This window comes from Heliangelus exortis, chromosome 4 (genome assembly GCF_036169615.1).
Source record: "Heliangelus exortis chromosome 4, bHelExo1.hap1, whole genome shotgun sequence".
Lineage (NCBI taxonomy): Eukaryota > Metazoa > Chordata > Aves > Apodiformes > Trochilidae > Heliangelus > Heliangelus exortis.
The window spans coordinates 10,199,504-10,214,524 of NC_092425.1; the positions used below are offsets into that span (position 1 = coordinate 10,199,504).

Consider the following 15,021-nt stretch of genomic DNA (forward strand, 5'->3'; position numbering starts at 1 on the left):
CAAATTTAAAAGCATTAAGTTCTATCATCCCTGTTTCCCCCTGAAGAAAAAAGAATGTGGTGTTCAGGATCAAGAATTTATATTCCTTTCCCTCTCCCACAATCGTTGCTTGATGTCATGGACACATAGAGATGTACAGTCAGGAAAGAAATAATTTTTTGACTTCTCATCCATTTGCTCTGTTTCTTGCAAGGTTTGCCAACTCTGCTTAGTTGCTCTGATTCTCATTCCAATAATTTTTGGGGGGAAGAAGTCACTGCCTCAGAGAAATTTTTTAATGTATGTTGGTAACTTTTGTTTCAGTTATATATAGCACATGTAAGAAATTCTAGTTTTAGCTTTATGTACTCAGCTTTGAAGCCTCATCTATTGGAGAGGAACAGTGATAGATCTCAGCTCCTCCTCCTTCAGTTCCTCTTGATAGAGTAGAAATGCTGCACTGTGGTCCTCAGGAGCTCTGTGAAGATGTCTCCATGAAATGAGAGGGGAAACAGTAGGTGATGCTGGGACAAGAGTAACTCAGTAAAAGGTTTTGGGGCCACTCCATTGGGTATTCCTGCAAGATGTGATGACAATCTTCATGCTGATGGCTGATGTGGTTGAAAGGCAGCAGCCACATAGAGCCTTGTCAACACTGCCCCTTGTGCTTTCCTCTTATGAGCAGCTGTGCTGGCATTAGCAGAGTCTCAGGGGAGTCCTTGCTTTGTACTCATGGTCACTATAAAACATGGTAGGCTTCAATTTCTGGTGATGCTCTATTGGGTGAAGGCAATGCAAGCACCTAGGATTTGATCCTTGCTGTTGTGCTGGCCCAGAACTGCTTTAGCCTCTGCTTTAGCCTTGCAGTTTACAGCAGATGTATAAAACTGGGCTAAACCACTCCCAGGTAGCTCAAATGGCTGCCATTTGCTAGCTGAGGGAAGCTGGAATTAGGGGGGGGATTGTGGCCACCTTGACTCTAGAAATGCTCGTGGCATGCAGGGATTAGGGTGGGATGTTCAAAGTTAACAATTCTGTGTCACCCAGGGATTCTTCAGTGTGGAACGAGGGATGTTTCTACGAGTCTGCTTGTGTTTAGGACATGCTTACAGACTACAACCTCACCATGCTTACAACCTCACCATGCTTGCAACCTCACCAGCTGTATCATATAATGAATGATATGTATGGAGTATTTGGTTAAAGCCATGCTCAGCTTGGCAGAGGTTTCTTTAGCTTGAGCACCAGGGGTTTATGTACTTTCATGGTAAATGCTTTTGTATTTCAGTGGTTGTCCTGCAGCACGAGTAAGCAAACTGAACCTCTTATATACTGGTGGCATTTCTGTAATAAAACCTACATCTACGAATAATTTTGCTTCTAAATCTATTTTAGTGTCCTCTCTGCTTCATGTGACTGTTTGCAGCACTGAAAATGCCTTAGCTTGTGATGTGATCTATTGTAGGCCTTGGTTTTTATGTTTAACGTAGCATTGTCACATACTCTTAGAACACCACAGTTTTTGATAAGCCAGGAAATCCAGCTGTAACTTATTCTGCTCAGTCCTTGCATAGAAATAAAGCCCAACAGGAGCAAAAAGAGCAGCTTCTGTTTGCACTGAAACTAGTGGTACTGTTCTGATTAACTTCCATGATGTGGCGAGCTAAATTCTTATTGGTACATGTAAAGGGTAATAATTATGCATCTTAAAGAAGCCATTAATGTAAGCTCTCTGGCTAGCTAGCAGAACTGCTTCTACTCACTAAAGCTTCTAACACTTCTGTTAAGTCTGTTTTGTCTGATCAGATACAATTTGGTTTTCCTCCCTGATGGCTTTAATGGGCATGTGGGAGGTCTAATTTGTCTGGTTATGATGATCAGAATTCCTTTTAAATGCCTGTTGCCTGGATCTTAGCGTTTTTGTTCTGTGAAAACAAAAGCATTGCTTCTTCCTTTTCTTGCAGGGCCCTTCATCAGCGTAGTCTTGTCGAAGCTGGAGAACATGCTGGAGAATTCCTTGCATGTTAATTTGCTGCTGATTGGGATCATTACTCAGCTGGCAAGCTATCCACAGCCTCTCCTCCGTTCCTTTCTGCTCAACACCAACATGGTGTTTCAGCCTAGTGTGCGCTCACTTTATCAGGTATTTGACCACTAGTTTAAGTCATGCCCCTTGGAAAAGTATTTTTGGTGTCTCATTAAACCTTACTTTAGCTCTTTTCAGTTCTTCCCATTGCTTTCCCACCAGTCTGAGAGCCTCTCACCTTGTTTTGATGTTTTAATTGCATTTGAGCAACGAAGTGGAAATTCTGTATGACCATAACTGTTGTTGTAACTCTAATGCAGCTAGAGAAAGGCTGACTCTACAGTCTGTGGCTGCACAGGGAGCAAAGGAGAAAGAAGTAATTGTTACTGTTTGTTTGGCAGGTGCTGGCATCTGTGAAAAATAAAATTGAACATTTTGCTTCAATTGAAAAAGACTTCCCAGGCCTTCTCCTGGAGGCCCAGCAGTACTTACTTTTTCGTGTGGACATGTCTGATGCTGCAGAAGAGTTGCTAACCAAAGGTAAATGTTAACCACACCCAGAGGAGCACTGGGTGGAATGACTCACTGCCTCTCATTCTCTACAGAATGGTTAAAAGTAGATGTGGTGCACTGTCAGTATCATTAACCAGATCCACCCTTCTGCACCCTTAACTGACAGTGCTTGGTAGGCCATAGTACATGGAACTATTTGGATATTCTTTGCTCTCTAGAAGCTTTTGTTTGCTACAGAAAGTGTCTGGTTAAAGGAGTAACAAAATCATCTCTTGGCTTGCTGTCAGTTTGGCCATAAACAAACCAGCTTTCAAGGCATGAGGAGTGATGGCATATGTGCATGATTTCATTTTATTTTTAGCCTGACCTTCAGCTAGTCATTGGTTCTTTTTTGATAAATGTTAGGGAGGACAGAAGTCCAGAATGAATTGGTTACTGCAACAACTGAGTAAGGCATAGCATCTTGGTTTGGGCTACTACTGAAGGAGATAGATACTAGCCAGAAAATATTGAAAGTGCCTTCTTGAATGAAAAACAAAACAACAAAAATAAAGGGTGAGTGGGTGGGTGGGTGCAGAAGCCAGGACACTTTGGGAAGTGGTGAGGAGCTAAATGGGCATCATCCCAACAAGCTTTCCAGGGGACTTCTGTAACATCTGCTGCTTTTCAAGCACAGCACACATTACACCTGTCTCAGCAGCTTCCAGTATTTACCCTGGCATGGGGGAAGCTAGCAAAAAAAGGCAAAATGAAGAATCTTAAATTCTAACTAAGACCTTTCCTGATGCAGCCAGGCAACTGAGTTGGGGCCCTGCCCTGAAGATGTGCTTGTTCTCAGCTTGCTGCTGAGCAGGCAGAGTTGGGTGCAGGTTTCCCTTAAAAGCCACCTTCCCCCGTGATGGGAAGGTGTCAGGTTTGGTGAGAGCAGTGACTGCAGTGAATAAGAGCTGACTCAGCACCAGGGCTCAAGAGAGGCTGCATTTACAGGAGTGTGCTCACTCATCACTGATTAACAATCACCCCCTCTGCCTATACCTCTGTGAAAATGTTGATACTTTTCCTTCATTTCTAGAGGTGTGGAAAGCATTCTTCAAGGCTCTGAATAATAATAAATCTAATTTCTAGTCAGCATGGTGTGTGTTTCTAAGGTTTGCAGTATGTTTAGTCTGTAAAATTATGATCTTGCTAAGGCTGCTTCTTGAAGACTTAGCCTGTGGAAGGTGTCTGCTGTAAGGAGCTGTGTGCCAGTAACATTTTAGGCTCCACATTCTGATGCCATAGTTTAGAAAGCCTCACAGTTAGATGGTTAGCATGTGGGAGATGGCATTAGGAGGCAACATTCAGTGTCTTTTTTAAAGTGCTGGCAATAAGAACTTTTATACAATGCATTCCCAATAGCATTTATTTATACTTCCTGTTTTTAAGTAGTTTTCTTCTGCAGCCTGCAGAATTTGTCAGGTAGACTCATGCTGGTCATTATTTAGGAATTTGAAACAAGGCTGCTCAGTCACTCTGTTGGTACATTTGCTTCTGTGTCGTGGCAACTCCTGTAAAGAAGGCACCTCTTGGCTAATGGATGGAGAGAAAATAGATGTCTGGGTAACTGCAGATGTGGTTCCCAGCAGGTCTGGTGATGCAGGTAATCAAACTCTTAATTCTTGGGGCACACTGGCTCACTAGTCTGTCAGCTCACAGTAGTTGATTATATTGATTAAGAAGTGCAAGGCAGGAACTGCTGCACTCATAGTAAATGAAAAAAAGGAAAAGGAACCCCAGGAACTCCTGTAGGATTTCTTTGCATTAGCTTGAATCCACCTTTGAGCATTGTGCAGACCAGCAGCTCTCTGAGGGCTTTTCCCCAGATGGAAGTGGCAAAAGTTTTCTCTACAGGTCTGAGCATACCTGGCCTCCTACAGAATCCATACCTGAAAAATGGAAGCCAGACTTAATGGGGAATGCAAATGTAAACCCAAAATATTCCGGGGCATTTCCTTTGCCTTGGGAGTGGTGGCCTCTGAAGGTGTTCAAGCAGAAATGGATGATTTGTTATTTACTGCTTGCAGCAGAGTGTGGTTTCCCTGCACACTGGCCTGGGTTCTGGTTAGATAAGGAAAGCTGTCATGGTCCTATAAAAAATGCTGCCCAGCTTTCAGTGCCTTTGGTAACCATCTCCAGGGAACTCATTTTCTCAATTTCTCAATCGTATGATTCAGTTTGCATCCTCACACTAGAAAGAGGTGGATAATCCTGGTCAAAGGAAAAACTTGTCCTTCAACCAACTTTCTGTGGGTTTTATTTTTCTTTTTTTTTTTTCCCAACGAAGCAGTTGAATCTAAATCAAAATCTTTTTGGGGAACTGTATAAATTTTTTTTTTTTGTAAGGGAAGATTTGAAAAAAAAAGGAAGGCTTTGATAGTCTAGTAGCATTCAGGTTATATTGGCTAAACTATTTGCAAAACTTAAAATATTAATTATGAAACATTTTGACTTTAGAAAATCTTAAAACCCAGAATCTTCAAGGGAAGCTTGAAACCTAATCTTTTCATTGTAATTCATAATTTAAGATGTTTTTCCTCCCACAGTCAGAATTTCCTGCAGAACTGAAATTCCTGTACTCTGTCCCTGGTATATAAAAATTTGTAGAATAACAATATGAATGATTGATAAGTCTGGAGCTGGAAAGGTTTGTTGAGGGTTTTTTTTCTGAAACTCAAGAAAAGCAGAACTCTTAGATTATTAAGGTGAAAATTCATTTTGGGTATTTGGAAGTGTGCAGTAATTCTGCAACACCTTAGGGAAACTACAGGAGGGTGTGCACTTCAAGGGAAATGTTTCTTAATTCACCAGTGTAGCTTTTGGCTTATCTGCAGTATGAGTGTTAATTCAGCAGTTCTTTATTTTTTTTATTTTTTTAATGAGTCACTTATGCATCTCATGACAACATGTAAGTTCAATGGGATTTTTTCTGTCTCCACTTCTGGCCTCAATGACATCCTGTGGCAGTAAGTTCTGCAGGTTAATTTTTCTTTGTAAAGTATTTATTTTCATCAGTGTTTAATTTTGTCACCTTTTTAGTTTCACTACATTAATTATCATCTAGTTAAAGTGACATCTTGCTTCAGGTTGAAACAAGGAGCAATTGATTGAAATGTAAGTGTTGTTGTCACTGTAATTCCATATGTTCTGATGCTTGAGCCCTGATCTGAACTCTGGCAGCAGAGATCACGTAGCAGAACACGTGCTGGGTTTTGCTTGCTCTTTTTGTAATGTTCAGATGCTTTACAGGGAGTTAAAGTTCAGTGCAGTTAGTGGGACCTACAAGTGTAGAAAAATCAAATTTTCAAATATTTTTTCCTTTAGCTTCCATCTCTCTTCAGATTCCCATGGAACTGTGATAGCTTGGCCTCAGACCTGTTTTCACAATGATTCGTGGGGAGAGGATAGAGAAAGAGAGAGAGAAGTTAAGTCCAAATGATATTTTGATCTGAGGGAGGGCTAGAGCACAGTATCATTTAAATGAAGACAACCTTCCTGTGTCTAGATGGATAGATATTATGCTGCTATTTCACAAGATAAATCCATATTACTCTTTCCCTGGACTCCTTTTCTGCCCACAGATTTCTCTTATCAGAGCTGGAACTGAATAATATATAACTTGGGGAAAGATAGCTAATAAAAAATGCAATAGAATCATGGCACATAGAACTTCATAATGTTGGATTAGTGGAGTATCTCCCTACATGGTCTGGGTACTGCAAACTGCAGCTCTTTTTAAACTGGGTTTGAACACTGTACAAAATACTCTGTGTTCTTAATACACTGAATCTTTGGTTTTTTTCTTTTTCTTTACTCCTCTCTTTCTGGCTGTAGGTAACACCCAGCACAGCAGCAACACAGGGAAAGGAAGGAACCTCTCTGAAGCTTACCCAGCTGTACTCCAGCCTTTCCTGGGACATAAAGGAAAGAAAGGCCTGGCTCATCCCAGCCTTCCTGCACACGTGAAGAATGCTGTACTTGCTGCTGCCCTTTTCCCAGAGTTTCTGAAGGAGCTGGCAGCTCTTGCCCAGGAACATTCCATTTTATGTTACAAAATACTGGGGGATTTTGAGGATTATTATTAGTGGGGTTTTTAAACGTGTTTTTAAAAAGCTTCTGGATTTTGAACAATTTTTGTCATGCAAAGCTGCTTACAAAAGAAGGTTGTACTTCAATATTTCCTGAAAATACTTGATTTGGAGGGTGAAGAAGGAGGCAACATGTTACTCCATGTTACCTTATATTAGGCCTTATAATTTCCCTCTGTGCTACGTAACTTATTTAAATGGTTTCTTAAACTGCTCTTACTGCAGTTTTCTACTTCATCTCCACCTCTTTACACAGCCACCCTTTTTTAGCATCACTGGTTCCTGTTGCATTTCTGCAACAGATGCTGTAAGAGAGGCTAAGAGAGGAAGACTTTTTTGCTTTTCTGTTCCAGAAACACTCTTCTGGATAACTGGTTAGGAGACATTTTGCCTGGAAAAACATTGTCCCGTGGGGACAGTTCAGAGTCTGAAAATATGTATAAAATTACATACAAAATCTGCACAAAACCCCCTTTATGCAAAGGGCTGTGCTTCTTCCTGGCTTTGTCATCTTCCCCCATTCCCTTCTTTTTCCCCAAAACTGGGTTCTTAGCAATCCACATCTGAAGCCCTCTTTTTAACTGGCTCCTCAGGTTTTTTGAATTCAAGTGACCTTATGTGTATTAAACCCATGAGTAGCTGAAAGCAGGTGCTGGACCCTACACATACCACATTGCCTTATGTTGCAGACAGATCTGCAGCCATCAGCTGTTGGTCTTTGAAGTCAAATGAGCTGTGTAAGTGGATGTGGATTGCAGACTGCCTGGAATTTTCCTTGCAGTTTCTCAGCATTCTTCAAGAACTGCTGCATTGCAACCTAAACTCTTAAGCATGCCTTATTTAGTCAGATTTGCACAAAGTACAACACAAAATGTTTCTATGCAATTAGTATGTGGCTGGTTTTTATGCTTATTTTAATAAGGTGAAGAAAGGTATTCAGTATCTTACTGAAGTATCTTTCAGTAGTGTTAAAAGGACAGCAGGCTGTTTTTTTTGTTTTGTTTTGTTTTTTATGAAAAAGGTTGGCTTGCTCCTGAAAACTGTTCTGTTATGTTAATTTTTTTGGTCAAGGGAAAGTTAAATACTGCTTGTTTACTTTTCATTTAGGTGTTGACTTTTCCTAATATTGCACTTTTTGGAATAGTGAGGGGAGGACCAGACTATTCACCGGCTGCAGGAAAGGAAGGAGTAGCAGGGAAAGCTGTCTGCTGGTGACTAACTGCTTGAGAAATTTCTCTTCTGTGAGTAATGGGCTTCATTAGAAGAACCCAAACATGATGAATTGGTGCATCACCACTGCATTTCACCTTATCCTAGTAGCATAATTGTGCTTCCAGTGCATTGCCTACATAAAAAGGGGCTTAGTTCAAGAAAGCCTTAAATCCCTTTGTCCAGGACACTAAGAATGACTCCAGCAAATCTGAAGAAACAGAAATCAGAACCAACACTTGTGCATACATTTGCTCTCCTGCTCATTGTAATTCCATAATGTGGGATGCTCCAGTTAATCACGTTCTGATTTTGATACGTGCTTTCTCAGAGACTGGAAGCAAAAATAACACTTTAAAAACAAAGACACTCCAGGAGAGGCTAATTATTTAAAGGTCAATTCCTGTGGAAGTTGCTGGGCAATTTAAGCTCCTAAATCCTTCAGATGCTTCTGAAAAGTTGTACCTTTAAGCTACAAGCTGTGAGATGCATTCATTGTGTCAGACTGCTTTAGGCTGCTCCAAGGAAAAAAAAAAATAAATCCTGAACTGTACCTCTTAACAAAATCACCTCAAGAACTTCTCTGGGTTCATTTTCACTTGTTTACTGTAGAGTTTACTTCCACGATGGCTGGGGGGTCACATTGCTTCCTAGCTGACTCTCTGGTTTGCTTTCATTCCTGACTTACTTGGGTAGCCACCATTGCATCCCCTACTGACCTCCACATGGCCCTGTTTCACCTCACAACCTTCCTTGGAAGCTGGAGCCAAGGCTGTGGAATTTTGTTAAATCTTAGTTATCCAGGTTTAAGAGAGCTCTTTCCTTTTTTTCCTCCTTCACTGCTGTTGTAAATGCCTGATGAGCAAATTTAAGATTTAAATTTATTTATTTATTTTTTAAAAGCTTGTCCTATGGCATGGTGAGTTCTTTTCCCTCTCCCCATTCCAATTGTTACCAGTAGTGCTGTTTTCCATGCTCTACTCATGGGCCTGGCCTGAAGGGGTTCACTAGCAGTGTCTGTGTCTGTGTGTCTGTGTCTGTGTGTCTGTGTCTGTGTGTCTGTGTCTGTGTGTCTGTGTCTGTGTGTCTGTGTCTGTGTGTCTGTGTCTGTGTGTCTGTGTCTGTGTGTCTGTGTCTGTGTGTCTGTGTCTGTGTGTCTGTGTCTGTGTGTCTGTGTCTGTGTGTCTGTGTCTGTGTGTCTGTGTCTGTGTGTCTGTGTCTGTGTGTCTGTGTCTGTGTGTCTGTGTCTGTGTGTCTGTCTGTGTGTCTGTCTGTGTGTCTGTCTGTGTGTCTGTCTGTGTCTGTGTCTGTCTGAAGTGTTTCAGTGTTGTGGATGCAGGGCCAGGGCGTGCTCTGTGCCTCACCTCTCCTGGTAGGAACTTCTTGAAAGCAAAAGAAAAAAATATGAAATGACTGTGATCAGCTAACTTTTTGTGGTTGAGAAACAAGTGCTAAATTGAAGAAGCAGCCCAGTCCTTTTTCTGAATGACTTCTAAAAAAGGAACAAAAAAGAATTTTATCTTTAAAAAAAAAAATAATTCTGCAGACTGGTGCTCAAGGCAGAAAGGTTGCTGTATCAATATTCTCTATTTTTATGCTAAAATAAAAATCTTTATTTGCTGGGTAGAGGGGTTTTCTTTTGATGTTGTTGGTTTTTAACTGGTGTTCTCAACAGATGTACAAAGTCACAGCAGTTTCATCACAGCAAGTCTGTTAAGCTTTGTGGGGATTTTAAAATGTGGGCTGCTCAAAACAGCATCTGAAAATTTGATGAAGGGGAGGATTTACCTCATAAGCTGTAGTAGAGCTGATGTTCTACATCCAGCAGGATAAAATCAGCCTTTGAGTGGTGAAGGAAGAATTCTTGCAGAAAGGTCAGAACAGTGTTTGTGTGCAGTGTCCCCTTGTAAATAGGAAATTTGTCAGCTCCCCAAATGGAAGAGGTGGGTGAGTGCAGTGGCCCTGGCTCAGGATTGTAAAAATGGCAATTATACTTGTAACCTTTTATTTCTTGACTCCTGAGAGGGATCAGGCTTGCAGCTGTGTCTCAGTTGTGACAGCAGCATCATGTCCAGCACCCATATTGGCAGGAATTGCATCTTCTGCCTTCAAAGTGCAGACCTTTTGATTTACCTTGAAAATGTTGATCTTTTTGAGATTCATCACCTCTGTGTGTGTAAGTTCTTCAGCCAAATGCTTGTTTAATAAGCTTCTTCCCTCCAGTTATAAAATGCATTATCCCTTCTGTTGCTAAGGGTGCATCTTTTTCAAAAAAACCCCATATGCCTCTGGTCCAAGCTGTGCTCCAGCCAGTGGGTCTGGAGAAGAGGCAGCATTATGCTGCTCTTTCCAGGAGTGAGAAAATGCTCTGTGGGCTGAGTTTCCCCACACCCGTGTGTGAGTGTGACTGGAACTGCTCACCTTTGGGGTGTTGTCTCAGCACCAGTCACAAAAGAAGTGTCTTGGGGCTGGCAGATCTATTCCAAAACCTGCAGGTGGTGGCTCAGTGATACCAAAGTTAATTTCCAGTCTCTTGCTGGATGTTTCAAACTGTGAATCCAACATTTCCAATGAAGCAGCCTTTGAGTGTTGTATTTTTTAAGCTGTTCTGCTGTAGCAAAGAATCTTTCTGGCAATTTCAATCTGCTTGTTTGTTTTTTGGTTTTTTTGTAACTTAGAAAGTGAACACTTGGTCTTACAACTGTTGTAGTTGTTCTTTTTACCTTTGACCATTTTTGGATGCCCTATGGGTTGGCCTCAGTGCACACACATGTGTGGTTTGTATTAACTGGGCTAATGCACTCAAGGACTCATTCAGAACAGCATCACCCTTTGCACATGCCCATGAGCTTCAGACATGTAGTCAGGCAATTCAGGTGCTGTGTTTGCCATACTTACTGCCTTTGGCATTTTTCTTAAATCTGATCTTTTCCATGCGTGTCCTAAAGAAAAGTACGGGGTTTCAAATGAGATCCAGTTGTTGGTGTTGCAGTTTCAGATGTGAAATCACTGCCTTTTTTGTCCTTGTAACTTCTGACCTTGATTTGGAAGAACAGAAATGAGAACTTCTGTTCTCAGCAGTATTCCACGGAGATGAGAAAATTCCCAGTAGCAGGCATGGGCTTCCCTCCCACCGGCACACCCAGATGTATCCTTCAGGGTATCTATTTCCTAAATTACTTTTTTTCCTCTTTCAGTGGGGCTTGTCACTTCGTAAAAAGCCTGATGGATTCAGTGGTGCCCTGCTGCCCTGCCCGCTCAGTGCATTTGCCTTTCAGATGCAATTTGATCTTTACAGTAAGGTCGGTGAATTTCCTAGAATGGGAGAAAACGCGGGGTGCCTGGGGTCAGCTTTGGCCCCGGGGCAGGGGCTGTGCCATGGAACGGGGACAGGACTGGATAGGCAGCAAGCCCAAAGAGCTTTTCTGCTACCAGCGCCGTTCAAATTGCTCTTTGGCCTGGGCACAGTGCCCAAGTGTTCTGCTCGCTCCTTGGGAGCAAAACATTTGCAAACAAACTTACTGCATCCTGCAGAGCCCAAGAGCTTAAGCTCGGGAGGTTAAGTTCTATTTACCGAGAGGAGTGTAATATCCAGCACGATGCGGCCGCATTCGCTCCCCCTGCGTGCACTCTGCTTTTGTCTCGTTGGTTTTGTGCTTCGGGAAGGGTTTTTTTTACCTTCTTGTGAGAAGGTCTAAAATCTCAGGGTTCAGAAGAAAAGGACAGGTGCGGTGTGATTTGGTACTGTTAAATTATGTCATTGTGCCATTTGAATTTGTAGCCACAGCTCCTGTTTGAGGGCAGCTTGATTTAATAAGCAATTTAGTGTGCTGTATTTACTGAAATTGCCATGTCATGCCTGCAGTTTTTGTGATGGCTCCTATTACATTTGTAACATTTAAACTGCATCTGCGGTTATAAGTAGAATACAGAGATTTTCCTCTTTTCTTTTCTTTGAACTCAGATAGCTCGGGCTCAGTACAGCAACGCTGCTGCTGTGTCCAGATCCGATTTAGATAATTACAGGATGTTCTTCCTTGAACCTTTTGAGCATTACCAGCGGGAAGGGAGAGTAGGAGACACTCAGGCTGCTGACGTTAATGAGCAAACCAAAGGTAAAGCACCGCAGATTAGCAGGGGGCACTTGCCTCTGTGTGAAATGCAGTAAGAATTTACATTTGTGTTGCTCTGATCTATCGGGGACCATAAAGAAAAAGCTCCTGGTAAACTTGAAAAATGAATGTGACAGTGTCCTCTGGTAACTGTCCAAGGGGACAGCACTGTTGTGTCGTGTGTTGGGCCAGAACTGTGTAAAGGAGAGGAAAAAAAATTGCTCCTTTTTAAGGGGGCATCAGACTTTCACAAATGGATATTCAGATAGTTTGATGGTGGTGCCAGAGCCAGCTACAGAATGCAACACTCTTCCAGTGACTTGGTGGTGGTGAAAGCCTGGCTCTGACTACAGGTACTTTATTTTTTAGGGGCTCCCACCTTTTCTAAGTGATGACCCAGCATCAATGTACCTCTCTTATTATATGCTCAGCTGGAAGCCTCTTGTTTATGAATGGGAACATTACTTGGATTCTCAAATGTGTAGGTACTTAGTGGGCATGTTGTTGCTGACTGTGCAAATCTTTTTTTTTCATTGATTATAATGGTTCTTGTGTGGCAGCTGGATTAGAATAAGACTGAAGTCTCTGGGCTAAAAGCCCTAATGGAACTTTTGTGCAAAGGCTGCATTTCTCAACCAAATCACTTTCTTTGGTGCTTCAGCAGACTGCCTGCATACAATTATGTATTGTGAACTAAATACCAGCAAACTTACATTTCTTATGAAGCCAGTTCCACAGCAGCTGTATTTTAATGCAGTCTGCTTCAAAAATAACCACCTTGGATTTAGACCAAAAAATAACGTGGATGAGTCAAATCCAAGACAAGTGAACTGTGTCCAGCTCGGTGCTGCTGTGTCAGTTTGGCCAGAGCTCAGATGAAATCCCATCCCATCCCGTCCTCAAAGCAGAAGGAGCAGCTCTGGGTCTCAGTATCCCTTGCTGCAGCTTGGGCCAAGTGCTCATGTTACTCAAGGTGTCTCTTGGTGTCCAACTGCAGCTTGGTCTTGGCAACTCTGACCAGCATCTGTTGTAAAACTTGAGTTGTAACATCAGTTTTTGAGCTTCAGTGTGATAAACCTCACGGTCTTAAAGACCAGTCTGAAAATGTGGCCTCTCAAGCTTTAAAAATGAGAAGTCAAAATAGAACTTCCCTGATGGTTATGCCTGCTTAGTGAGTGTAAATGCTTTGGGATAATTAAAGCTGTGGCTGATGCAACCACATCAGGAGAAATTTTGCTTCATGTTTATACAAAATGCCTGCACATGGAGGGAGTGAAGCCACAGGCCTTCTGTGTTCGTGTCAGGATTGGTGCATGGTAGCACAACCTCTGCAGCTCTGAGTCCTGAACACAGCTCTGGGTCTTTCTCCAAGGGTGGAGTGAGAAGGAATTGGACATGGAACAAAGTATTTGCTGCCTATGTATGTGCTGGGATAACGTGGGACTGTCACCAGTCTTTTTTGGGGGGGGAAGCCAGCAGGTGAGATGGAGTCATTTGCAGGGTCTTGAGTTGGACCTCACACACAGGTAAAGGGGAGGAACAACAAAGGTCAGGGTGGCACATACCAAATGCTGCAGTGAAATGTCTGCTCACACTATGAGAGACCTTAAGGGTCTGGGACTGGGGTGGTCCTGGGGAAGATTCAGTCAGTACTGAGTAGGACCACACACAGCTGTGCTGCTCACTGAACTCCACCTTCTTTTGCATCTTTCTTGCCTTATGGCAACACCTGAGCATTTCTGTATCTTTGCTTTATTGCAGCCAAAACTCAGGCTGTATGTCCTGATGTGGGGTGTGTGTTGGAGCACAGCCAGAGGACAAGAAGCATTCCTGGTGGATTTGTGTTCCTGCTGTTGTCATCCTCAATTACTGATCTGTCTTGGAGCAGGGAGTCTTCTATGTGGAGTTTAAATTTGTCATCACAATGGGCAGGAAAAGCTCAGCAAATTACAGGTCATGGCAACTCAAACCTGGAAGTTTGTAGCTTCTGAGGGGACAGGGATGACTTGCACTCAACAGCCAGTGCAATGCAGGTAAGCTGAGCACTCAGGATGATGAATCTCTTGACCTCCTCTCTGCTGGAGCTTGGTTTTATGTGGCCATTATGAAGCAGGATCCAATGAACTCTGAAGTATTTGTAAACAGCATTGCAAGGGAGATGCAGGCAACAAGGAGAAAAAGACCAGCAGCATGGTATTCCATCTGCTCCCTCACAGTTTTGAGAGTGGTGAGTAAAAACCCAATTTGTTTTTCTTTACGTGAAAAAAATACACACTTTACATGCTGAACATACACATAAGGCCATAAATCCCTGAGAAGGTGGTGCTGAGGTCGGTGGTTGTGAGAGTGTGTAGGTAGAGGGGTGCTCAGAGCAGAAATGAGAACATCAGAGTGCACTGACACCAGGCTGCAGAAGCAGAGTGGGAAGGGGCTGCAGCAAAATTGCAGCGCGAATACTCGAGCTGTAAATTTTTTAGTTAAGGTTCCTATCATATGCTTCTATTTTTAACACGGTTAAAATTAAACTCTGCAGCCAAGGCTGAGTGCTAGAAATTCTTTCTTTGCTGCTTCAGCATTGCCAGCATCTTTTTAGACAGCATCTTTCTTCTCCTCTTCTGCAGCCTGGGCTATGGGATACTTCAGTTACACAGACAGTGAGTATCATCTCTCCGCCCTCAGGAGTGACCTCCTAAAGGACTTCCCAGCAACAAGTGGATGAGATTGTCATGACAGTGTCTGGTGACAGCTTTTAATTTGTGAGCATATTCCTTGGCCCTCTGTTAGTGGCCAGTTACTGCTGAAAACCTGCACGGAACTGTCCTTAGCTCACCCTGCCTGATGCTGTAGCACAGATGGCATCTGCAATCAGCAGACCCCGGAGCGCTCTTGTCGCTGAGCAAGAGCTGCAAGTTGGGGTCAAAGCCTCAATCTTCATTCTTGAGTTCCTACCCTCACCTCAACCACACTTAAAACAGCACCCTGGTCTGCAAAATGTTCTGACATTGAACACTTCGTAGTCAGGCTCTGCCTTTTATCTTGCAGATCTACCTGGCCTATG

General features: G+C 42.6%; 1 protein-coding gene across 7 annotated transcripts in view; it reads left to right on the top strand.

Moving 5' to 3' along the window:
- The window catches only part of FHIP1A (FHF complex subunit HOOK interacting protein 1A), a 91,716-nt gene extending 83,299 nt beyond the window's left edge, over positions 1-8,417 (top strand). For all 7 annotated transcript variants that reach the window (XM_071742942.1, XM_071742935.1, XM_071742936.1 and 4 more), the window contains 3 exons: positions 1,944-2,122; positions 2,407-2,545; positions 6,389-8,417. In XM_071742942.1, coding sequence (XP_071599043.1) covers positions 1,944-2,122; positions 2,407-2,545; positions 6,389-6,639 — 569 coding nt within the window. In that variant the 3' untranslated portion in view covers positions 6,640-8,417. The remainder of the gene's footprint in view (positions 1-1,943; positions 2,123-2,406; positions 2,546-6,388) is intronic.
- Positions 8,418-15,021: the final 6,604 nt, after the last annotated feature.